This window comes from Pelophylax lessonae, assembly GCF_965119305.1.
Source record: "Pelophylax lessonae genome assembly, chromosome: 1".
NCBI classification, from domain to species: Eukaryota; Metazoa; Chordata; class Amphibia; order Anura; family Ranidae; genus Pelophylax; species Pelophylax lessonae.
In genome coordinates this window covers 880,685,601-880,712,874 of record NC_138768.1, presented here as the reverse complement: position 1 = coordinate 880,712,874, position 27,274 = coordinate 880,685,601, and the positions used below count along the sequence as shown (strand labels likewise).

The 27,274-nt window shown below is 48.6% G+C and overlaps 1 protein-coding gene across 1 annotated transcript in view; it reads right to left on the bottom strand.

Moving 5' to 3' along the window:
* Window positions 1-201: 201 nt before the first annotated feature.
* The window catches only part of LOC309561993 (uncharacterized protein), an 87,527-nt gene continuing 60,454 nt past the window's right edge, over window positions 202-27,274 (bottom strand). Inside the window, exons 6-10 of the mRNA XM_082266088.1 lie at window positions 25,643-25,724; window positions 24,890-24,973; window positions 22,746-22,835; window positions 13,817-13,949; window positions 202-1,999 (exon numbers count right to left, since the gene is read on the bottom strand). Of these exons, the coding sequence (XP_082122214.1) occupies window positions 393-1,999; window positions 13,817-13,949; window positions 22,746-22,835; window positions 24,890-24,973; window positions 25,643-25,724 (1,996 nt within the window). The 3' untranslated portion in view covers window positions 202-392. The remainder of the gene's footprint in view (window positions 2,000-13,816; window positions 13,950-22,745; window positions 22,836-24,889; window positions 24,974-25,642; window positions 25,725-27,274) is intronic.

Here is a 27,274-nt window from a genome sequence, read left to right as displayed (position 1 = left end):
TAAATCAGAACTTTGAGTCTCCTGTGGCAGGACAGACGTGAAACATTATACACAGGGAAGGAAGGAGAGCGGAGCTGCTTGTGCCTTGCTGGTAGTTAAACTCATCAACTGAGTCATCTTCTCTTTGATAAATAAATAAGGGGCCCCTAAATTGTAGCCATGCTTGTGCATCAATGCGTAAGAATTTTTTTCTTTAAAAAAAAAAAAAACATTAATTAGTATTATGTAGCTTGCACCAGTAGTCGGCCAAAGCTAAGTGCAAACTCGGAGCAAAAAGAACGCATGGACTTGGACATAACCATCACAGCGGCTCCATGTTTGTAAACAAAGCCCCCACAAAAGTGTCCCGTGCATCAGAAGACTTTCCGAAAAGCTACAGAACTTGGATATTGCTAAGTCTGCGCTTCTGGCAGCTTCCTGCTTGGACCTGGTCTGGGAGTGCCAAGCCGCGGTGCTGTGTGGATGAGGCCGCGACTCGACTCACAGTTCAGGTTTTGATATCGGGAGGTGTCTGGAGGTGAACGGTGACACACTGATATGAAGCTGAAACTTCCCAGGCAGCAGGCAGGACAAGACACTGTCTCTTCATGGTCCAGGACTGAACTGGAGGAAGCATGCAGAGGAGCCATGCTTCCGCTCTCGGCTCCTTCACACCCCAGGCCTGGCAAGCTACCTTCCCATAGGTTGCCCTCCATTGAACCCAGAGGATGAGGATGCAGCAAGCCAACCCATCCGATGGGTTTGCTGCAGACTACATTGTTATTGTCCGAAAGACTAATCCTGTTGGGGACACCAGGTGGCTCCTGCTGCCATGTGCTTACAGGGGGAGAGGGGGAACGGGAAGACGAAGGTGTAGAAGACAATGAAGAGTGAGGAGGGGTCAGGTGAGCAGGAAGCAAACCATTGGCCCGCATCTGTGGCAGCCTCCTACAAAAAGTGTTCTCTTCTGTGCTCTCCGGACTGCTTGAACAATCCATGGGCTCTCCAATCTCAGGCCGCTCAACTTCCGCATTGTCTTCTGACATTGTCCCATTAGGTTTCCACCGTCGGTTCCAGTCCTTAGAACTCTCGTGAGACTTTGGGATCCCTGGACCCCCAGGTTGACCTTTCGTTCCATGAAGGTGAAGATCAGGGGATAAAGCTTTGACCTCCCAACCTGAAACACCAATAGAGCTCTCTGCAGAGTCTTTTTCCTTCGGGTCATCAGTACTTGGGGGACTAGTGTTTTTTTCTAACTGTTCACTGTCCGGATGTAGGACTTTTTCTGTGGACTCCTCTTTCATGTAATCTATGAGAGCCCCACCAAACTGTCTCCCTTCCTGGCCACACTCATCAGTGCCCGTGTTCAATGTCCAGTCTTTATCGAGTAGAGATTCCGTGAGCCCACCAGATTGCAGATTTCTTGGAGAATTTAGACTTTGCAGCAGATTATTGGGGGAAATCTCCACAGAATTCTGAAAATCATTCTGTAAGAACCCATTGACTGTCCTATTGCTTCCATCTGTTTGTACAGAACTTACATCAATGTCACAACTTTCCCCTTTATAGTGGAGACCTCTCTGTACCGGGGTGGTGACGGGGCACAGGCTTCCTCTCCGCGATATCTCAGGAGAGGATGGAAGAGAGCGGCAGCGTCTTGGTCTGCCTATCATCTCTGAAAAGTCACACTGGGCATCCACTATGGGCTCCGGGGTGACCGGACTGCTGGTTTGGTAGGTCAGTGGGGGCGGAAGGTCAAATGTCAATGAAATGACTGATTTACTTGGGGTGTCGTAAAGCTTAATTCTTCCACCCTTCAGGTCTTCTCTCTGCGAGAAAGGGTTAATGCGGGCAGGAGTGTCATGCATGAGGTCATTGTAGAGATCCTGAGAGCGCTGTAGAAGAGGCGGCTGGGGGGAGAACATGTCCGACTGGCTGCGGGACAAGCGCTGATCAGGGGGTGTTGGAAGATCCCAGGACCGTTCCTGATTATCCGAGAGCAACGAAGGTCTCCTTTCACCTTAAAAACAGAAAAAAATGGAAAAGAGTCATTGCTTCAAACTTTATTGTTGAAAAAAAGATTTATTAAAGTAGTAATTTTAATAAACAGTACAAGAAGAAAACATCAGTTGTGTATAATAAAAAAAAAAAAAAAATCCTTAACCACTTCCTGCCGGCCTATAGCCTGACGGCCAGGTGGGACTTTTGTTGTACCGGGTGGACATCATAGGACGTCCAACCCGGGGCGCGATCTGTCAACCGGACACTGCCGATGACCGATCATTGTACCGGCCTGCTGCTGGTACCATGTGATCGCTGTGACTAATCAAAGCAGATCACATGACAAATTGTAAACAATGGATGGCTTCCTTTCATGCCATCCATTGTATACAATGGTGTTGCTAGCTGCGATTGGTCACAGTGATCACATGGTACAGATAGGGCTAATCACAGTCCATCTGTACCATGTGATTAGCAGGTGGGCAATCACAGCTAATCACAATACTACTCACAGAATGATTCAATTTCAATCTAAATCAGTAAAAATGGTCGTTCAAACCAATAAAATTCACTGGCATAAGCAATAATAATAATAAAAAAAAAAAAAAAAAAAAAATCCTGATCACTTCCTCAGTGTACTACAGTGTTACTATGGTAACACTGTATTGTTCTAGTCACAGTATTAACCACTTTACCACTAGAGCATTTTGCTGTCTTACGTCTGGGCCACTTTTTGCGATTTGGCGCTGTGCGATTTTAACTGACAATTGCGCGGTCATGCGACGCTGTACCCAAACGAAATTTATGTCCTTTTTTTTCCCACAAACAGAGCTTTCTTTTGGTGGTATTTGATCACCTGTGCGATTTTTACTTTTTGCGCTATATACAAAAAAAGAGCGTTTATTTTGAACTATTTTTAACATTTTTTTAAATGAAATTCCCCCCAAAAAAGATGTAAAAACCGATTTTTTTTAAATTTTTTGGCCAATTTGTTTTGCGCTACCCATGTTTGGTAAAAAAAAAAAAAAAAATCGCAAATCGCAATAAGCGTATTTTGATTGGTTTGCGCAAAAGTTATTGCGTTTACTAACAAAGGGAAAGATTTCTGTCATTTTTGGTGTTTTTTTTTTAACGAGTAATGGCGGCGAACTGCGATTTTTTTTGCGGGACTGCGACATTGCGGCGGACAGATTGGACCCTTGACTGACATTTTTGACACTTTTGGGGGTACCAGTGACATTACTGCAGTAATCAGTGCTATATACAGTGGGTACGGAAAGTATTCAGACCCCCTTAAATTTTTCACTCTTTGTTATATTGCAGCCATTTCCTAAAATCATTTAAGTTCATTCTTCTTCCTCATGAATGTACACATAGCACCCCATACTGACAGAAAAACACAGAATTGTTGACATTGTTGCAGATTTATTAAAAAAGAAAAACTGAAATATCACATGGTCCTAAGTATTCAGACCCTTTGCTCAGTATTTAGTAGAAGCCCCCTTTTGATCTAATACAGCCAGGAGTCTTTTTGGGAAAGATGCAACAAGTCTTTCACACTTGGATTTGGGGATCCTCTGCCATTCCTCCTTACAGATCCTCTCCAGTTCTGTCAGGTTGGATGGTAAACGTTGGTGGACAGCCATTTTTAGGTCTCTCCAGAGATTCTCAATTGGGTTTAAGTCAGGGCTCTGGCTGGGCCATTCAAGAACAGTCACGGAGTTGTTGTGAAGCCACTCCTTCGTTATTTTAGCTGTGTGCTTAGGGTCATTGTCTTGTTGGAAGGTAAACCTTCGGCCCAGTCTGAGGTCCAGAGCACTCTGGAGAAGGTTTTTGTCCAGGATATCCCTGTACTTGGCCGCATTCATCTTTCCCTCGATTGCAACCAGTCGTCCTGTCCCTGCAGCTGAAAAACACCCCCACAGCATGATGCTGTCACCACCATGCTTCACTGTTGGGACTGTATTGGACAGGTGATGAGCAGTGCCTGGTTTTCTCCACACATACCGCTTAGAATTAAGGCCAAAAAGTTCTATTTTGGTCTCATCAGACCAGAGAATCTTATTTCTCACCATCTTGGAGTCCTTCAGGTGTTTTTTAGCAAACTCCATGCGGGCTTTCATGTGTCTTACACTGAGGAGAGGCTTCCGTCGGGCCACTCTGCCATAAGGCCCCGACTGGTGGAGGGCTGCAGTGATGGTTGACTTTCTACAACTTTCTCCCATCTCCTGACTGCATCTCTGGAGCTCAGCCACAGTGATCTTTGGGTTCTTCTTTACCTCTCTCACCAAGGCTCTTCTCCCCCGATAGTTCAGTTTGGCCGGACGGCCAGCTCTAGGAAGGGTTCTGGTCGTCCCAAACGTCTTCCATTTGAGGATTATGGAGGCCACTGTGCTCTTAGGAACCTTAAGTGCAGCAGAAATCTTTTTGTAACCTTGGCCAGATCTGTGCCTTGCCACAATTCTGTCTCTGAGCTCTTCAGGCAGTTCCTTTGACCTCATGATTCTCATTTGCTCTGACATGCATTGTGATCTGGAAGGTCTTATATAGACAGGTGTGTGGCTTTCCTAATCAAGTCCAATCAGTATAATCAAACACAGCTGGACTCAAATGAAGGTGTAGAACCATCTCAAGGATGATCAGAAGAAATGGAAAGCACCTGAGTTAAATATATGAGTGTCACAGCAAAGGGTCTGAATACTTAGGACCATGTGATATTTCAGTTTTTCTTTTTTAATAAATCTGCAACAATGTCAACAATTCTGTGTTTTTCTGTCAGTATGGGGTGCTATGTGTACATTCATGAGGAAGAAGAATGAACTTAAATGATTTTAGCAAATGGCTGCAATATAACAAAGAGTGAAAAATTTAAGGGGGTCTGAATACTTTCCGTACCCACTGTATATGCACTGTTACTGTAAAAATGACACTGGCAGGGAAGGGGTTAATTTTATTGGAGAGGGAGGGGTTAATGTATGCCTGGTGCTTACTGACGTGTGGGGGGGAGGTGACTGTGTGACACAGGGACAGATCGGATATCCAGCTATGCTGAACCCTGCAATCTGTCACTCCCTGTCACTGAGGAGATCCGCCCGCTCTGTTTACACAGGCGGGCGGATCTCCAAACTAGATTCCCCGACGATCGGGGCAGAGCAGCGGCGATCACCGCTGCTCCTCCCCTGGCCCGACTCCCGCTGTGAATGAAAACAACGGGAGCGCGCCTACAGGGGGAGGAGTCTGGCGACGTAGGTCTACGTCGTCAGACGGGAACGAGCCACTTTGCCGCAGTAGTACTACGGTACATAGCGGTAAAGTGGTTAAATAATCGGAAAAAAAAAAAGTTTTTTAACTTTTTTCCCCTTTTGCATACGGTCACAGTCAGTGTCCCTGATCACTACCACACCAGTTATTTGATGACACTACTACACTGGTGACAGTACACCGTATATAAGTGACCGTATGTATAAAAAAAAAAAAAAAAAAGAATCAAAAAAATTGTGGCAAAAATTAATTTGGGGCGTATTTGTACCCAGGGTCCAGGGGGTATACTCCCTCTTGCTTCTATAAATCACTCAGTTTTGTTACAAGCAGTGTCAGGAGATATATATCTCCACAGAGTGGTGGGCGCTGTGTCCGTCAATGAACATCAGAAAAATGGATTTTACGGTAAGTCAAAAATGCCATTTTCTCTTTCATTCATTGACGGACATAGCGCCAGTCATTCTTGACCATTGTGACGTCCCAAAGCAGTGTTAAACATGAGGGGAGGGAAACAGCCAAACCCTTTCCAAGGCTAAACAGTAGCCAACCGGGCAACAGGGGCTCAACCAAACAACTGGAGCCCACCCGAAAAAAACAATTCACCATCAAAGAGGATCAGGTCGTCTTAAACAGCAGTCTGCAAAACCTTGTGGCCAAAGGAAGCATCCGCAGATGCCAACACATCGACTTTATAAAACTTTGTAAAAGTGTGCACTGATGACAAGGTGGCCGCCTTGCAAACCTGGGTCACTGACGGAAGGCCCAGGAGGCACTAAGCGCCTAGTAGAGTGCGCATTTACAGGGAAAGGAGGAACCGGACCCTTGGAATAGGCCTGAACCACAGTGTCTGATCCATTTGGAAATGGTCGCAGAGGAAGCTGACAACCCTTTGCGAGGTCCATCCGTGAGCACAAAGAGAGAGAGTCTGACTTCCTGAAAGACTCCATAGCTGCCAGGTACATACTAATTGCCCCGACCACATCCAAGGCAATTTCCTTAGGATGTTTAAGCCTGGGACACAGGGAAGGCAACACAATGTCTTCATTCAAATGAAAAAGTCAGAGACCACCTTAGGAAGGAATGATGGATACGGGTGAAGCACACCCTTATCCTTGTGAATCACAAGATAAGGTGGACAAGATAACGCTGCCAGTTCCGACACTTGCTGCACACAGAGGTGAAAGCCACCAAAAAGGCCACCTTCTGGGACAGTGTAAGCAGGGGAATCTCCCGAAAATTTTCATAGGGAGGCTTCTGTAGCGCTGAAAGCACCAAATAAGATCCCAAGGCGGCAACGAAGCCCACAGTGGAGGAACCAAATGTCGGACACCCTGAAGAAAAGTACGCACCAGGGAGTGTGTGGGCAAAGGTCGTTGGAAAGACCGCAAAGGCCGAAACCTGGCCCTTGATGGTACTCAAGGCCAATTTCTGTTCAACCCCCTGTTGAAGGAAGGTTAAGATCCGATCAAACGAGAAGGAGCTAGGATGAACCCCAAGAGATTAACACCGCGCAATCTAGGTCTTTCACGTACGATGGTAGATCTTCCTAGAAGTAGATTTCCTAGCTGTTAACAACGTAGGAATCACCGACTTAGACAAACCTCTATCCTTTAGCACACGGCGTTCAACAGCCAAGCCGTCATAGCCAGGGACTGTAAAGCAGGATGGAAAATCGGTCCTTGGGACAGCAGATTCCCCCTGGGAGGAAGCCTCCAAGGAACATCGGCGAGCAGCTGCACTGGATCAGCGCATCAAGCCCAGCGAGGCCAGTCTGGAGCTACTAAGATGACCGGAATCCCTTCTGCCTTGATCCTACGTAAGAGTCTGGGCAAAAGCTTGAGGAGGGAAGGCGTAGATCAGACGATACTGACCCCGTTAAGCCACCAGCGCGTCTGTGGCACCCGCCAGTGGATCCTTCGACCGAGCCACAAACTTCTGCACCTTTCCGTTGAGCGGAGACGCCAAAGATCCACCTCTGGGGTGCCCCATCGGAGACACAGCGGATGAAACACCTCCGGATGAAGGGACCACTCCCCTTGGTCCAACGCCTGCTGACTGAGGTAATCCGCCTGCCAATTTTCCATCTATGGAATCTGCACAGCCGAGAGGGCTGGAACGAATTGTTCTGCCCACCTCAGAATGTTGGCTACCTCCAGAGCCCCTCTTGTGCCCCCTTGGTGATTGACAAAAGCAACGGCCGTGGAATTGTCCAATTGAATGCGCACTGGGCATCCCTGAAGAGGATTCGTTCAATGATCCAGGACACAGTCTGATCGATCGGAGTTCCAAGACATTGATCGGTAGTCTGGACTCTTCCAGCGTCCAGATCCCCTGAACAGAATGCTTGCAGAGGGCGCCTCCCCAGCCGGACAGGCTGGCATCCGTGGTGACCACTGTCCAATACAAGGGGAATCTAGATTATCAAGCCTGTCGCCCAGTCCGGCAGTTGATAGTAGACCTCTGCGGAGAAAATATTCTATCTAAAACATTTTGCCAGGACCAAAGCTCCCAGCAAGGAACTAGGTCCTTACTTCAGACTAGGCAGAAAATAAAACTGAGTGACTAGCAGGAAGAGGACGTATACCCCCTGGGACTACCCATGGGTGTAGCCTGACGTTTTTTCTGCCTAGTGTCCTACTCCTGTAGGGGACAACATAACCCAATGGGCAAGAATGACTGGAGCTGCATCCGTCAATTAACAAAAGAGAAACCCTATTTTCCTTCTCGTCCATTTAGAGACACAGGAATTTGGATATTGTCAGGACATCTAAACGTAGTCCAATTGAGTGATGGGCAACAAGCTAACAGGCCCTACAGAACTAGGGACTGCCTTCTGCCAAAGAGTTGACATTGTTCAAAATTGATAGCAGATGATACTAGATATGGGAACCTGCTGACAATACCAGGAGGACATGGAAAATCAACCTGCTGCTCAAGACCAGACAGAAAAGATCACCACCAGAAAGGAATGACTCTGCACAGAAGGGAACATCAAAACCTGAAGCAAACAAGAAGCTAATGAACCATAACTCACCAAACCAAAAAACAAGTGGAACAAAAACAAATTCCCATGTAGAAAAGGAAAGACTCAAACTGATGTGGTCAACAAGAAATGAGGTAAAGCTCCAAGGAGAACAGGCCCTGCATAGTAGCCTAAGACAGGTCCTGGCAAGAAGTCCAGCTAGTATAAGCAGGAAGGCCCTAAGCCTTTACACTCTTACCCCTAGAATCAAAGGAAAGGAACCCTCTCTGTCTAAAGTGCTTTTATAGCCAGACAACCAACCTCACTAAGCAAGACTTATCAGGAAAAACGCTGAATAAGATATAGTCTGCCATAAAACTCAACATAATTGAAGGTGGTAGGATGTAAAAGAACAACACCCACAAAAGTAGGCAGGAGATGGAAGTAATGCCTCGTACACACGCAACGATTATCGGCCGACCGATCGGCCGTCTTTTGTCCAGTGTTGTTGTATTGGTTGAAATGTGCTCTAGACTGCACACAAATTTTCTCGGCCAACAAAAACCAACTTCAGAAGTGATGTCATGTTCTGGTTAACTTTCCGTGTGTTTTTTCTTCTCTGAGCATGCCCAGTCTTGCTAATCAGATTTTTGTCTGCCGAAATCTGTACTGACTGATGGAAAATCTGCCGTTCTGTTGACGGCCAAAAAAATTTTTATAGCATGCACACCATTTTGTTCGGCCGAAAAGTCGGAGTCGGTTGTCGGAAGCATCATACTAACAAGCCGAAAATCGGCCGATCGGACGTTGGCCGAAAATTGCGTGTGTATGAGTCCTTAGCCCCAGACCAGTTAGATGGAAACAGCCAGATAAAACAGAGAATGAAGCCAACACATCCTCTCTCTGGAATGTAACAGATGCCTCTGGACAACTCCAAAGGAATACTGCTGAAGCACAAACCTGCCAATCCCTGACCCTCAAGCCATACTTCTATGAATTTTCCCATAGCCCCTTATCCAGGATGCATCATGATCTATGGATTAAGGAACAGAAATCTTAGCAGTAGAGCAAAGCATATTTTCCTAGCTTCAGGCAAAACCAGGAAAAGGGTCTGAAGGACCATTCTTGTGAGACTGTGAATAAGTCAAAAGAAAGAAGACCTGGCTCCATGTGGATCAGTCCCTGAAGTCAAAGACATTCCCTATTCCTCTTCAAGAAGAGCCGATGATCTTCAACTGTCACACAGGATCTAAGGCACATCTAGGTACATGAACCTCTTCTGACCCAAGAAGGACTCCTATTCCTTCTCAGTGGTGATGGCACAGGAGCACCTAGACCAGTGGTCTCCAAACTGTGGCTCTTTGCTTGCCTTTATTTGGCCCCACTATTCCTCCAACTAACCCCAATAATAGGGCATAATTCCTCCTAATCAGAACCCACGAGGCACTATTCCTTCCATTAAAACCAATGGTGGAGCATCGTTTACTCCCACCTTCGTCAGTGCATTTTCTACACAGACTAGCCACAATCTGGCCCCTTTGCTTACAAAGTTTGGAGACCTCTGACCTGGACAGTGTCCAATCAAGTCCAAACCAGGAGACCTGCCCTACAATGCAGTAGGGACCATCTATTCTGGTGTACCAGAAAAAAAGCCCCACAGAATTATTCACCAATGAGACACAACCCTAACTACCCACCTGATGGGAAAGGCTGAATGAGTACATAAGACTGTTCAGGAATTAGACCCACAACAGAGGGGAAGGGGGATGAAGCAAAATGAGAAGAGATTGGCGAAAGGGATAGGTCTTTGAGAGTATGGTCCCCCCAGTGCCAAACGCTCCTGCAATGAAGGATAAAGGGGTAACTCCTTGTCAGAAGACAATGGGCACTGAAGGTAAACATGCTGTGCATCTTAGCCGCAAGAAATCATGTTGGTTGCCTTTGCCTAACGATGATTATTTCCAAACCAGAAACCCGATGAAGCTAGATCCAGCTGAACTTTGCATGCCTTAAAGCCTTTGTTACCCTAAAAATAAAAAAATAAATAAAATCGATCCTGTTACCTTAAAACATGTTTTTTACAGTGCTTGTGCTGTATCATTTGGCCTCCAGCAGCACCTAAAAAACCTGGCTGATCCTGACAGTTTCTGTCCTCCTCCCTGTACACTGACCACAGTGCATCATGGCTGCTGAGCCCTGACACCGTGGTCAGCGTATGTGTCTCCTTCATCCACAGCCCTGCACTGTCCTGTCAGTCCTCTTCTCTCCCCCCTCCCCTCCTGCTGCTCTCATATTTATTTTAAAATGATCAAATTCCCTCTGTATTAGAACACCAACTGTCACTGTGGCTGTATTATAGAAAAATATGCAATCTGTACCTAAATCAGAGTGGTTCCCGGTGATCAAGTGACCGCTCCGCACTCTCTCTCTCTCCTCTCTTCCTCCTTCTCCCCGGCTGGAGCTGTCAGCCGGGCAGAGGAGAGACCTGAGGAGTCAGCTGAGCACCGGTAGACGCTCAAATTTAGTTACCGATCTGCATATATTTTCTATAAACAGAGGCACAGGAGCACTTCAGGCCCTTTCACACGGGCTTTCTGATCAGGTCTGTCAGTTTTTCAGACGGACCTGATTGGATGCTCCATGCACCCCTATGGAGCAGGGGATGTCAGCGGTGACATGTCCACTGACACCTGCTGCTATCCGATCCAAACCTGTCTGTGAAATCCAGACCGTAGAAGGTCCTTAACCCATTAGCAGGACTGGTATATGCTCCTTTGTGCAAGGAGGAACAGGATGAGCACTGCCAGAGCTCCAGCAGGCCACTGGTGTAAATGTCTCTGACCAAACCATCAGAAACAAGAGGGTGGCCAGAGGGCCTGACATCCTCTAGTGGGCCCTGTGCTCACTGCCCGGCACCATGGAGTTTGAATTGCATTCTCCACACCAAAATTGGCAGGTCCACCACTGGCACCCTGTGCTTTTCACAGATTAGAGCAGGTTCACCCTGAGCACATGTGACAGACGTCAAAGAGTCTGGAGAAGCCACGGAGAACATTATGCAGCCTTTAACTTCGTTCAGCATGACCCGTTTGGTGGCGAGTCAGTAATGGTCTGGGGAGGCATATCCATGGAGGGACGCACAGACCTCTACAGGCTAGACAATGGCACTCTGAATGCCATTAGGTATCGGGATGAACTCCTTGGACCCATTGTCAGACCACACGCTGGTGCAGTGGGCCCTGGGTTCCTCCTGGTGCACGACAATGCCCGGCCTCATGTGGTGATATTATGCAGCCAGAGGATGAAGGAATTGATACCATTGAATGACCCCCACACTCCCCTGACCTAAATTCAATAGAACACCTCTGGGACATTCTGTTTCAGTCGATCCGAAGCCGCCAGGTTGCACCTCAGTCTGTTCAGGAGCTCAGTGATGCCCTGGTCCAGATCTGGGAGGAAATACCCCAGGACACCATCCGTCATCTCATTAGGAGCATGTCCCGACATTGTCAGGTATGCATACAAGCACGTGGGGGCCATACAAACTACTGAGGATCATTCTGAGTTGCAGCAATGAAATTTAAGCAAAATGGACTCACCTGCAACATTTTTTCACTTTGATTTTTGGGGTGTTTTTGAATTCAGCCCTCTGTAGGGTGATAATTTTCATTTCCATCAAATGATGTGGCATCCTTTCCTTCCAACACATTACCCAGTCCATACCAGTATAGATCCTAACACATTACCCAGTCCATACCAATATGGATCCTAACACATTACCCAGTCCATACCAGTTTAGATCCTAACACATTACCCAGTCCATACCAGTTTAGATCCTAACACATTACCCAGTCCATACCAGTATAGATCCTAACACATTACCCAGTCCATACCAGTATAGATCCTAACACATTACCCAGTCCATACCAGTATAGATCCTAACACATTACCCAGTCTATACCAGTATAGATCCTAACACATTACCCAGTCCATACCAGTATAGATCCTAACACATTACCCAGTCTATACCAGTATAGATCCTAAAACATTACCCAGTCCATACCAGTATAGATCCTAACACATTACCCAGTCCATACCAGTATAGATCCTAACACATTACCCAGTCTATACCAGTATAGATCCTAACACATTACCCAGTCCATACCAGTATAGATCCTAACACATTACCCAGTCCATACCAGTATAGATCCTGTGACGGTACCCACCGTCACTGACAGTGAAAAAACTATGTGACAGATAAATTAATGGTTTGGACTGCTTCAGTTGGTCAGACTTGTAACAGATGCATGTCATCAGCTCAAAACACCTGTCTTCCACGCATTGTAAATGATGCGGATTTGCTCACCTATTGTTTACGACGGGTTCTCAGTATTTACACTGATATGTGTATTGTATCTTGTTTTAGCTTTGGTGTCGGCAGTCTGTTCTTCCAGGCTGGCTTAAGTGTAATGAGTTAATTAGCATGTTAATTGGGATTAGCCATGAGTCAGCTGTACCTTGTTAGCTATTCATTGTGTGATGTTTTGTGTAAATATTCATGTAGTGACCGACCTACTTCTAAAGTGTATAAAAGTGTTTCTTTTTTTAATAAAGGAGTTAGTTGTTTCCAGTATATAAACTGTCAGGCTAGTTTTGTATGACAGCGGCTGGGATTTGATATCTATGTTCATGACTGGGAGGAAGCCGTATACTGACGGAAGACCACAAGTACAGTGTGGGTCTGAGGTTCCGTTACAGATCCTAACACATTACCCAGTCCATACCAGTATAGATATCCAGCATGAGATTGTTTCCAGTTGAGATCTGATGGGTCTTCAAAGTGTTCCTTTCATTTTTTTGAGCAGTGTAATAAATACCAGTAGCATGGAATTTGAAAAGGCGCCCAGCAATGCAACTAAAGCGTCAGCTTCCAGCATTCAGCCTTCAGAGGTAGGGCAAGCGCTGAGGAAATGCCACAGCTCTGGACCTTGAAAGTGCTTCTCAGCTAAATTTTACCAGTTATTGGACTTTGGAAAGCCCACAAGTAATACCCAGTGCCCAAAGGCCACTTCTGGACTAGACCTGACAGTAAGTCCAATAGGGTCCTGATACGGCACCCCAAAGCCAGGCTTGGGAAGGCCGATTTAGATAGCTACCCGTGTAGAGACCAGCTCAAGCAGTGGATTAATGAGGACTCGATAGCAGAAGAGCTCATAAATGAAACTGAAGAAAAAGAAAAAAAGCCAAAAAGGTAGGTTACCGGTTTCCCAGCAGAGCTGAAGGAAAGACTTCGGTCTTCCCCAGACGCTAGCAAAAAACTGAAGTATGCTGGGAGTAGGAGGGCTTATCATGGGATGCTCTAGAGATTTTTTGTTTGCCAGTTCCACATTCCCCTGTAGGTGGCAGTATAACCCAACAGTTTCTGAAAGTGTGTCCCTCAACGAATGAGAATGAAACAATTTTTGCATATTTACAGAAAGGGTTCTTCATTGTAAGAGCTGTTCATCTGAGGGAACAACTTTATAAAATTTAAAAATAAGTTCCCTTAACTGACATGGCATATCGACAAGAGACCAATCAGGAGGCGTTATCCACCCAAATCTTCACACTCACCACTGCCTGGGGTTATCAACTCCGACGCCTCCTTCTGGCTTCTGTGCGGAGTCTTCATCACATCCATACTGTCCAGGACGTCTTCAAGTCGCAGACTCACATCACAGAAGGACGGCCTGGAGTCGGGCGCCATCTACGGGTGAACAGGAAAAGTGTCACCTTTGATAGAACATTTAAAGAGAACCGCTCATGACTGATTACACAAAACCAGATTTAACCCCTTTACACCACCTGGCGGGCTTTAATGCCAGAAGGTGACATGGCTCATATATCATGTGACTTCTATGATTGGTTCTCACAGAGGTCATATGATCAGGAGCCGGTCTCACTGGCACCCAATCAGAAGCTGTGAGAGATGTCATCTAACAGCTCAGTCAGTGAGCTGGGAGCGGTGAGGGACCCAATTCTTCGGGGACAATGTTCTGAAGGATAGGGGACCTTATTTTTCTGAGACTGTGATCTGTGGAGGGATGGGACCCAATTCTTCTGGGACAATGATCTGTGGGGGGATGGGACCCAATTACGAGGCAATGATCTGTGAAGGGAGGGGACCCAATTCTTCTGGGACAATCATCTGTGGAGGGAGGGGACCCAATTCTTCTGGGACAATGATTTGTAAAGGGAGGGGACCCAATTCTTCAGGGACAATGATCTGTGGGGGGATGGGACCCAATTCTTCGGGGACAATGATCTGTGGAGGGAGGGGGAACCAATTCTTCGGGGACAATGATCTGTGGGTGGAGGGGACCCAATTCTTCTGGGACAATGGTCTGTGGAGGGAGGGGGGCCCAATTCTTCTGGGACAATGATCTGTGAATGGATGGGACCCAATTCTTCTGGAACAATAATCTGTGCAGGAATAGGACCAAATTCTTCTGGGACAATGATCTGTGAAGGGAGGGGACCCAATTATTCAGGGACAAATGATCTGTGGGGGGATGGGACCCAATTCTTCGGGGACAATGATCTGTGGAGGGAGGGGACCCAATTCTTCTGGGACAATGATCTGTGGAGGGAGAAGACCAAATTCTTCTGGGACAATGATCTGTGGAGGGAGGGGGAACCAATTCTTCGGGGACAATGATCTGTGGGTGGAGGGGACCCAATTCTTCTGGGACAATGGTCTGTGGAGGGAGGGGGGCCCAATTCTTCTGGGACAATGATCTGTGAATGGATGGGACCCAATTCTTCTGGAACAATAATCTGTGCAGGAATAGGACCAAATTCTTCTGGGACAATGATCTGTGAAGGGAGGGGACCCAATTATTCTGGGACAATGATCTGTGGAGGGATGGGACCAAATTCTTCTGGGACAATGATCTGTGGAGGGAGGGGACCCAATTATTCTGGGACAATGATCTGTGCAGGAATGGGACCCAATTCTTCTGGGACAATGATCTGTGGAGGGAGGGGGACCCAATTCTTCGGGGACAATGATCTGTGGGTGGAAGGGACCCAATTCTTCTGGGACAATGGTCTGTGGAGGGAGGGGGACCTAATTCTTCTGGGACAATGATCTGTGGAGGAATCGGGACCCAATTCTTCTGGGACAATGATCTGTGGAGGAATCGGGACCCAATTCTTCTGGGACAATGATCTGTGGAGGAATCGGGACCCAATTCTTCTGGGACAATGATCTGTGGAGGAATCGGGACCCAATTCTTCTGGGACAATGATCTGTGAAGGGAGGGGACCCAATTCTTCTGGGACAATGATCTGTGGAGGAATCGGGACCCAATTCTTCTGGGACAATGATCTGTGAATGGATGGGACCCAATTCTTCTGGAACAATAATCTGTGCAGGAATAGGACCAAATTCTTCTGGGACAATGATCTGTGGAAGGAGGGGACCCAATTCTTCTGGGACAATGATCTGTGGAGGAATCGGGACCCAATTCTTCTGGGACAATGATCTGTGGAGGAATCGGGACCCAATTCTTCTGGGACAATGATCTGTGGAGGAATCGGGACCCAATTCTTCTGGGACAATGATCTGTGAAGGGAGGGGACCCAATTCTTCTGGGACAATGATCTGTGAAGGGAGGGAACCCAATTCTTCTGGGACAATGATCTGTGGAGGGAGGGGACCCAATTCTTCTGGGACAATGATCTGTGGAGGGAGGGGACCCAATTCTTCTGGGACAATGATCTGTGGAGGGAGGGGACCCAATTCTTCTGGGACAATGATCTGTGGAGGGAGGGGACCCAATTCTTCTGGGACAATGATCTGTGGAGGAAGGGGACCCAATTCTTCTGGGACAATGATCTGTGGAGGAAGGGGACCCAATTACGAGGCAATGATCTGTGAAGGGAGGGGACCCAATTCTTCTGGGACAATCATCTGTGGAGGGAGGGGACCCAATTCTTCTGGGACAATGATTTGTAAAGGGAGGGGACCCAATTCTTCAGGGACAATGATCTGTGGGGGGATGGGACCCAATTCTTCGGGGACAATGATCTGTGGAGGGAGGGGACCCAATTCTTCAGGGACAAATGATCTGTGGGGGGATGGGACCCAATTCTTCGGGGACAATGATCTGTGGAGGGAGGGGACCCAATTCTTCTGGGACAATGATCTGTGGAGGGAGGGGGAACCAATTCTTCGGGGACAATGATCTGTGGGTGGAGGGGACCCAATTCTTCTGGGACAATGGTCTGTGGAGGGAGGGGGGCCCAATTCTTCTGGGACAATGATCTGTGAATGGATGGGACCCAATTCTTCTGGAACAATAATCTGTGCAGGAATAGGACCAAATTCTTCTGGGACAATGATCTGTGAAGGGAGGGGACCCAATTCTTCTGGGACAATGATCTGTGGAGGGAGGGGACCCAATTATTCTGGGACAATGATCTGTGCAGGAATGGGACCCAATTCTTCTGGGACAATGATCTGTGGAGGGAGGGGGACCCAATTCTTCGGGGACAATGATCTGTGGGTGGAGGGGACCCAATTCTTCTGGGACAATGGTCTGTGGAGGGAGGGGGACCTAATTCTTCTGGGACAATGATCTGTGGAGGAATCGGGACCCAATTCTTCTGGGACAATGATCTGTGGAGGAATCGGGACCCAATTCTTCTGGGACAATGATCTGTGGAGGAATCGGGACCCAATTCTTCTGGGACAATGATCTGTGAAGGGAGGGGACCCAATTCTTCTGGGACAATGATCTGTGGAGGAATCGGGACCCAATTCTTCTGGGACAATGATCTGTGGAGGGAGGGGACCCAATTCTTCTGGGACAATGATCTGTGAAGGGAGGGAACCCAATTCTTCTGGGACAATGATCTGTGGAGGGAGGGGACCCAATTCTTCTGGGACAATGATCTGTGGAGGGAGGGGACCCAATTCTTCTGGGACAATGATCTGTGGAGGGAGGGGACCCAATTCTTCTGGGACAATGATCTGTGGAGGAAGGGGACCCAATTCTTCTGGGACAATGATCTGTGGAGGAAGGGGACCCAATTACGAGGCAATGATCTGTGAAGGGAGGGGACCCAATTCTTCTGGGACAATCATCTGTGGAGGGAGGGGACCCAATTCTTCTGGGACAATGATCTGTGGAGGGAGGGGACCCAATTCTTCTGGGACAATGATCTGTGGAGGGAGGGGACCCAATTCTTCTGGGACAATGATCTGTGGAGGGAGGGGACCCAATTCTTCTGGGACAATGATCTGTGGAGGGAGGGGACCCAATTCTTCTGGGACAATGATCTGTGGAGGAAGGGGACCCAATTCTTCTGGGACAATGATCTGTGGAGGAAGGGGACCAAATTCTTCTGGGACAATGATCTGTGGAGGGAGGGGACCCAATTATTCTGGGACAATGATCTGTGCAGGAATGGGACCCAATTCTTCTGGGACAATGATCTGTGGAGGGAGGGGGACCCAATTCTTCGGGGACAATGATCTGTGGGTGGAGGGGACCCAATTCTTCTGGGACAATGGTCTGTGGAGGGAGGGGGACCTAATTCTTCTGGGACAATGATCTGTGGAGGAATCGGGACCCAATTCTTCTGGGACAATGATCTGTGGAGGAATCGGGACCCAATTCTTCTGGGACAATGATCTGTGGAGGAATCGGGACCCAATTCTTCTGGGACAATGATCTGTGAAGGGAGGGGACCCAATTCTTCTGGGACAATGATCTGTGGAGGGAGGGGACCCAATTCTTCTGGGACAATGATCTGTGGAGGAAGGGGACCAAATTCTTCTGGGACAATGATCTGTGGAGGGAGGGGACCCAATTATTCTGGGACAATGATCTGTGCAGGAATGGGACCCAATTCTTCTGGGACAATGATCTGTGGAGGGAGGGGGACCCAATTCTTCGGGGACAATGATCTGTGGGTGGAGGGGACCCAATTCTTCTGGGACAATGGTCTGTGGAGGGAGGGGGACCTAATTCTTCTGGGACAATGATCTGTGGAGGAATCGGGACCCAATTCTTCTGGGACAATGATCTGTGGAGGAATCGGGACCCAATTCTTCTGGGACAATGATCTGTGAAGGGAGGGGACCCAATTCTTCTGGGACAATGATCTGTGGAGGGAGGGGACCCAATTCTTCTGGGACAATGATCTGTGAATGGATGGGACCCAATTCTTCTGGAACAATAATCTGTGCAGGAATAGGACCAAATTCTTCTGGGACAATGATCTGTGGAAGGAGGGGACCCAATTCTTCTGGGACAATGATCTGTGGAGGGAGGGGACCCAATTCTTCTGGGACAATGATCTGTGGAGGGAGGGGACCCAATTCTTCTGGGACAATGATCTGTGGAGGGAGGGGACCCAATTCTTCTGGGACAATGATCTGTGGAGGGAGGGGACCCAATTCTTCTGGGACAATGATCTGTGGAGGAAGGGGACCCAATTCTTCTGGGACAATGATCTGTGGAGGAAGGGGACCCAATTACGAGGCAATGATCTGTGAAGGGAGGGGACCCAATTCTTCTGGAACAATGATTTGTAAAGGGAGGGGACCCAATTCTTCTGGGACAATGATCTGTGGAGGGAGGGGGACCCAATTCTTCGGGGACAATGATCTGTGGAGGGAGGGGACCCAATTCTTCTGGGACAATGATCTGTGGAGGGAGGGGACCCAATTCTTCTGGGACAATGATCTGTGGAGGAAGGGGACCCAATTCTTCTGGGACAATGATCTGTGGAGGAAGGGGACCCAATTACGAGGCAATGATCTGTGAAGGGAGGGGACCCAATTCTTCTGGGACAATCATCTGTGGAGGGAGGGGACCCAATTCTTCTGGGACAATGATCTGTGGAGGGAGGGGACCCAATTCTTCTGGGACAATGATCTGTGGAGGGAGGGGACCCAATTCTTCTGGGACAATGATCTGTGGAGGGAGGGGACCCAATTCTTCTGGGACAATGATCTGTGGAGGGAGGGGACCCAATTCTTCTGGGACAATGATCTGTGGAGGAAGGGGACCCAATTCTTCTGGGACAATGATCTGTGGAGGAAGGGGACCAAATTCTTCTGGGACAATGATCTGTGGAGGGAGGGGACCCAATTATTCTGGGACAATGATCTGTGCAGGAATGGGACCCAATTCTTCTGGGACAATGATCTGTGGAGGGAGGGGGACCCAATTCTTCGGGGACAATGATCTGTGGGTGGAGGGGACCCAATTCTTCTGGGACAATGGTCTGTGGAGGGAGGGGGACCTAATTCTTCTGGGACAATGATCTGTGGAGGAATCGGGACCCAATTCTTCTGGGACAATGATCTGTGGAGGAATCGGGACCCAATTCTTCTGGGACAATGATCTGTGGAGGAATCGGGACCCAATTCTTCTGGGACAATGATCTGTGAAGGGAGGGGACCCAATTCTTCTGGGACAATGATCTGTGGAGGGAGGGGACCCAATTCTTCTGGGACAATGATCTGTGGAGGAAGGGGACCAAATTCTTCTGGGACAATGATCTGTGGAGGGAGGGGACCCAATTATTCTGGGACAATGATCTGTGCAGGAATGGGACCCAATTCTTCTGGGACAATGATCTGTGGAGGGAGGGGGACCCAATTCTTCGGGGACAATGATCTGTGGGTGGAGGGGACCCAATTCTTCTGGGACAATGGTCTGTGGAGGGAGGGGGACCTAATTCTTCTGGGACAATGATCTGTGGAGGAATCGGGACCCAATTCTTCTGGGACAATGATCTGTGGAGGAATCGGGACCCAATTCTTCTGGGACAATGATCTGTGAAGGGAGGGGACCCAATTCTTCTGGGACAATGATCTGTGGAGGGAGGGGACCCAATTCTTCTGGGACAATGATCTGTGAATGGATGGGACCCAATTCTTCTGGAACAATAATCTGTGCAGGAATAGGACCAAATTCTTCTGGGACAATGATCTGTGGAAGGAGGGGACCCAATTCTTCTGGGACAATGATCTGTGGAGGGAGGGGACCCAATTCTTCTGGGACAATGATCTGTGGAGGGAGGGGACCCAATTCTTCTGGGACAATGATCTGTGGAGGGAGGGGACCCAATTCTTCTGGGACAATGATCTGTGGAGGGAGGGGACCCAATTCTTCTGGGACAATGATCTGTGGAGGAAGGGGACCCAATTCTTCTGGGACAATGATCTGTGGAGGAAGGGGACCCAATTACGAGGCAATGATCTGTGAAGGGAGGGGACCCAATTCTTCTGGAACAATGATTTGTAAAGGGAGGGGACCCAATTCTTCTGGGACAATGATCTGTGGAGGGAGGGGGACCCAATTCTTCGGGGACAATGATCTGTGGGTGGAGGGGACCCAATTCTTCTGGAACAATAATCTGTGCAGGAATAGGACCAAATTCTTCTGGGACAATGATCTGTGGAGGGAGGGGACCCAATTCTTCTGGGACAATGATCTGTGGAGGAATCGGGACCCAATTCTTCTGGGACAATGATCTGTGAAGGGAGGGGACCCAATTCTTCTGGGACAATGATCTGTGAAGGGAGGGGACCCAATTCTTCTGAGACAATGATCTGTGAAGGGAGGGAACCCAATTCTTCTGGGACAATGATCTGTGGAGGGAGGGGACCCAATTCTTCTGGGACAATGATCTGTGGAGGGAGGGGACCCAATTCTTCTGGGACAATGATCTGTGGAGGGAGGGGACCCAATTCTTCTGGGACAATGATCTGTGGAGGAAAGGGACCCAATTCTTCTGGGACAATGATCTGTGGAGGGAGGGGACCCAATTCTTCTGGGACAATGATCTGTGGAGGGAGGGGACCCAATTCTTCTGGGACAATGATCTGTGGAGGAAGGGGACCCAATTCTTCTGGGACAATGATCTGTGGAGGAAGGGGACCCAATTACGAGGCAATGATCTGTGAAGGGAGGGGACCCAATTCTTCTGGGACAATGATATATGGAGGGAGGGGACCCAATTCTTCTGGGACAATGATCTGTGGAGGAAGGGGACCCAATTCTTCTGGGACAATGATCTATGGAGGGAGGGGACCCAATTCTTCTGGGACAATGATCTGTGGAGGGAGGGGACCCAATTCTTCTGGGACAATGATCTGTGAATGGATGGGACCCAATTCTTCTGGGACAATGATCTGTGAAGGGAGGGGACCCAATTCTTCTGGGACAATGATCTGTGAAGGGAGGGGACCCAAATTCTTCTGGGACAATGATCTGCTGAGGGATGGGACCCAATTCCTTCTAGGACAATGCTCTGTGGAAGGGGACCCAATTCCGAGGCAATGACTTATGGAGGGAGGGGACCCAATTCCGAGGCAATGATCTATGGAGGGAGGGGACTCAATTCTTCTGCGACAATGTTTTTTGGGGAGGGGGACCCAATTCTTTTGGGACATTGTTCACTGGGACAGGGGACCCAATTTTCTTGAACAATGTTCTGTAGGATATGGGACCCCATTCTTCTGGGACAATGATTTGTGGATGGTTGGGACCCAATTTGTCTGTTCGGTGGGGAAGAGGACCAAATTCTTCTGAAACAATGTTCTCGGAGGGAGGGGAACCAATTCTTCAGGAACAATGTTCTGTGGGGAAAGGGACCAAATTTTTCTGGGACAATATTTTTTGGGGGAGGGTACCCAATACTTCTGGGGTATGTGGGGGAGGGAACCCAGTTCTTCTGGGACTAGGTTATGTGGATGGGGGGGTGGACTAGCTGACTGTGAAGCAGGAGAAATATCTAAAAATGTGTCATAACCATGGAGCATGTTGGAGAGAACATGGTACTGTGCTGCTTTGTGGCGTTGGGGATTGTCATGGTAGGACTTCTAGTCCAGCTAGTGCAGTGACCAAAACAGGCGGTTGAGCTGCAGTCTTACTGCCCAATACCACTACCCCCCACAACCACCCACCTAAGGAAGGACATGCAGTTACTCAGGGCTGTATGAAAACCATGGCAAAAAAATAAACCCCCTTCAAATGAATGGGGCCGCACCACAACCGCCCTGCAGTGCATACAGTTGCAGCACAGTGGTTTGGCCTTTCCAGTGTTAAAGCAGACAGTGAGGGGGGGGGGGGGGGGGGTGACATGCTGCTTCCTAGCCGCCTGTCAATCGCCCTCTAAAAAGAGATCCCCCACAGAGGAATAAAGGAGAAGGCCATAGACTCAATTATGTGTCTGCTGGTGCTGCTGACATCACATCGAAGATGGTGGCACCCGGGAGTAGTCTCAAAGCTTTTAGATGTCATCACAAGGGAGGATTTAAAGGTAAATAACACAGAAAATGTGTAAAATGCAAATCTAATCTTATGATTTTTTGGGAAAGATTGTTGAATGAGCAATCTGGTGACAGGTTCCCTTTAAGAGCACTAAATTACAGTACAGGTTTCCTTTAAAGACACGTAAGATGCTCCAATGACATATCCAGGTACAGCTCCCCTCATAGCATCATACTTTATCTTTATAGACATGGAGGTGTTTTTACCCAACAACAGTGGAAGGCCAGCTGGAGGAAGGCAGGGGGACAGTCCGGCTGCACCATTTCCCGAAACGACTTGATGTCCAGACCAAAATCCTGCCGGGAGAGACATAGTGAGATGAGAGAACAGTACAACACACGGGCCATGGGCCCAGAACTTACACCAATCTTTAATCCGGCCCTAACCATCATTTACAGGGAATGAAGCCGGAGAGGAGAATTCTCTGAGGGTTGTTTAATTGCTTCACTGGTTGCCTCTGACGGCCAACCTCACTATATATGTAATGAGATTTGGTGATTATGACTACTGTGCTGCTCATTGTTATCCTTGCTGGATAGGAAGTTGTATCTGAGGACCTGCAGTGCAAGGATCTCCCTGCCTCATTCAACCCGTAAACCTGTGCTTCTTCCTCTACCTCTCCTGAGTCTGGTGATCTTGGTATGGACAGTAGAACAGGAGTCTGGGGATCTAGGTTTGGATGGTAGGACAGGAATCTGGGGATCTATGTATGGACGGTAGGACAGGAGCCTGGTGATCTATGTATGGTCAGTAGGACAGGAGCCTGGTGATCTATGTATGGTCAGTAGGACAGGAGCCTGGTGATCTATGTATGGATGGTGGGACAGGAGCCTGGTGATCTATGTATAGTCGGTAGGACAGGAGCCTGGTGATCTAGGTATAGATGGTAGGACAGGAGCCTGGTAATCTAGGTATAGACGGTAGGACAGGAGCCTGGTGATCTTGGTATGGATGGTGGGACAGGAGCCTGGTGATCTATGTATGAACGGTAGGACAGGAGCCTGGTGATCTATGTATGGATGGTGAGACAGGAGCCTGGTGATCTATGTATGGTCAGTAGGACAGGAGCCTGGTGATCTCAGTATGGACGGTAGGACAGGAGCCTGGTGATCTATGTATGGTCAGTAGGACAGGAGCCTGGTGATCTAGGTATAGACGGTAGGACAGGAGCCTGGTGATCTATGTATGGATGGTGGGACAGGAGCCTGGTGATCTATGTATGGTCAGTAGGACAGGAGCCTGGTGATCTAGGTATGGACGGTAGGACAGGAGCCTGGTGATCTATGTATGGTCAGTAGGACAGGAGCCTGGTGATCTAGGTATAGACGGTAGGACAGGAGCCTGGTGATCTATGTATGGATGGTGGGACAGGAGCCTGGTGATCTATGTATGGACGGTAGGACAGGAGCCTGGTGATCTATGTATGGATGGTGGGACAGGAGCCTGGTGATCTCGATATGGATGGTGGGACAGGAGCCTGGTGATCTATGTATGAACGGTAGGACAGGAGCCTGGTGATCTATGTATGGATGGTGGGACAGGAGCCTGGTGATCTATGTATGGATGGTGAGACAGGAGCCTGGTGATCTATGTATGGTCAGTAGGACAGGAGCCTGGTGATCTCAGTATGGACAGTAGGACAGGAGCCTGGTGATCTATGTATGGTCAGTAGGACAGGAGCCTGGTGATCTAGGTATGGACGGTAGGACAGGAGCCTGGTGATCTATGTATGGTCAGTAGGACAGGAGCCTGGTGATCTAGGTATAGACGGTAGGACAGGAGCCTGGTGATCTATGTATGGATGGTGGGACAGGAGCCTGGTGATCTATGTATGGACGGTGGGACAGGAGCCTGGTGATCTCGGTATGGATGGTGAGACAGGAGCCTGGTGATCTCGGTATGGATGGTGAGACAGGAGCCTGGTGATCTCGGTATGGATGGTGGGACAGGAGCCTGGTGATCTATGTATGGTCGGTAGGACAGGAGTCTGGTGATCTATGTATGGTCGGTAGGATAGGAGCCTGGTGATCTTGGTATGGATGGTGGGACAGGAGCCTGGTGATCTATGTACGGTCAGTAGGATAGGAGCCTGGTGATCTCAGTATGGATGGTGGGACAGGAGCCTGGTGATCTATGTATGGTCGGTAGGACAGGAGCCTTGTAATCTCAGTATGGATGGTGGGACAGGAGTCTAGTGTTGGGTATGGATAGGTTTTGGCTTCTTTGCTCTGTCAAAGACCGGACATAACAGACAGTAAACATTCATTGGGTGTTGCCTTTCAGCCAATTATAGTCACAGAAGAGTTTTGATATCTACAGAGATTTCGCTCAGAAGTGACGTGTGACTCACCTCAGTGCGGGGAAGATAGTCAGGATCAGCTGGAATCCGGGCAATTATCTCACACAATACGATCCCAAAAGAGAAGACATCAGCCTGGAGGAGGAGAGGGAGAGCGGGTGAGTGGAGGTCACACTCGGGTTCTGGGTGAGCGGAGGTCACACTCGGGTTCTGGGTGAGCGGAGGTCACACTCGGGTTCTGGGTGAGCGGAGGTCACACTCGGGTTCTGGGTGAGCGGAGGTCACACTCGGGTTCTGGGTGAGCGGAGGTCACACTCGGGTTCTGGGTGAGGGGAGGTCACACTCGGGTTCTGGGTGAGGGGAGGTCACACTCGGGTTCTGGGAGAGGGGAGGTCACACTCGGGTTCTGGGAGAGGGGAGGTCACACTCGGGTTCTGGGAGAGGGGAGGTCACACTCGGGTTCTGGGAGAGGGGAGGTCACACTCGGGTTCTGGGAGAGGGGAGGTCACACTCGGGTTCTGGGAGAGGGGAGGTCACACTCGGGTTCTGGGAGAGGGGAGGTCACACTCGGGTTCTGGGAGAGTGGAGGTCACACTCGGGTTCTGGGTGAGTGGAGGTCACACTCGGGTTCTGGGTGAGTGGAGGTCACACTCGGGTTCTGGGTGAGTGGAGGTCACACTCGGGTTCTGGGTGAGTGGAGGTCACATTCGGGTTCTGGGTGAGTGGAGGTCATACTCGGGTTCTGGGTGAGTAGAGGTCATACTCGGGTTCTGGTCACCGATGTGATAAATACAGAAAGATTACCTTCTCGTTGTACAGGTCTCCTCGCAGCACCTCGGGGGCCATCCAATACGGGGACCCAACCACTGTGAGCGGCTCTGTCTGACTGGAAGAGAGAGGCCGGGAAGATGAGGGGAGGCCACACAGAATCACAGAACATTCACACCACACAAAGGCCTACAAGGCTCAAAAAAAGGGAAACACCCCCCCCCCCAAACCAAGACTTTGGGTTTGTCTGGTGGCTGACAGATGGACCCCATTACTGGCATCATGTGTTTTTCTGGGACCCCAATATCAGGGTTCTCTCACCAACATATCCATAAAAAGACACAAACTACTGCAGAAAATCTCAGCATTGTGGGAGGGGCAGAGACATAAACTATTGGGGGGAAAGCTCCCCAATGTGGAAGGGGCAGAGACACACACACTATTGGGGGGAAAGCTCCCCAATGTGGGAGGGAAAGAGACACACACACTATTGGGGGGAAAGCTCCCCAATGTGGGAGGGAAAGAGACACACACACTATTGGGGGGAAAGCTCCCCAATGTGGGAGGGAAAGAGACACACACACTATTGGGGGGAAAGCTCCCCAATGTGGGAGGGAAAGAGACACACACACTATTGGGGGGAAAGCTCCCCAATGTGGGAGGGAAAGAGACACACACACTATTGGGGGGAAAGCTCCCCAATGTGGGAGGGAAAGAGACACACAAACTATTGGGGGGAAAGCTCCCCAATGTGGGAGGGAAAGAGACACAAACTATTGGGGGGAAAGCTCCCCAATGTGGGAGGGAAAGAGACACACACTATTGGGGGGAAGCTCCCCAATGTGGGAGGGAAAGAGACACACACTATTGGGGGGAAAGCTCCCCAATGTGGGAGGGAAAGAGACACACTATTGGGGGGAAAGCTCCCCAATGTGGGAGGGAAAGAGACACAAACTACTGCAGAAAATCTCAGCATTGTGGGAGGGGCAGAGACACAAACTACTGCAGGGAAATCTCATCATTATGGGAGGGGCAAAGACACAAACTACAGGAAATCTCACTATTGTGGGAGGGGCAGAGACACAAACTACCGCAGGAAATCTCCCCATTGTGGAAGGGGCACAAAGTACAAATCTCACTACAGAGATGCTGATATGACCAGCACAGCTGATATTACTGAGCTAAAATAAGGAAATAATAAAAACATAAAAGAAATAACATAAGGAACACGCCTTCTGTATACATTGTTATGGGAAGGGAAGTTTCCCCTGTGATTGGCTCCATGCTTCTACTACTCCCCGTACACTCCACCCTTCTAATGTTACCTCGGATCTCCCCGGGTATATGGCCTGTGACGGCGGTGCAGAGGTCAGTGACTCGTGTTATTAAACTCAGTAATTATTAATCAGTCAGAGATATCTGATCTGCAGACCGGAGGATGACACCGGATCACGGTGACGCCCCCAGCACAGGATTTAAAGAACAACTCCAGATATAAAACACACAATTAATTCAGCTCTGTATTCATTAATACTTTATTGCATGTATTTATATTTTTTTATTATATGTAAATTTGACTTGGTATCAGACTTCTGCATTTCCCGTACAGCAGAACGCAGACTGGCAGAGGGAGGACGGCAAGATTTTAAATCCAAAGAAAAATCTGCA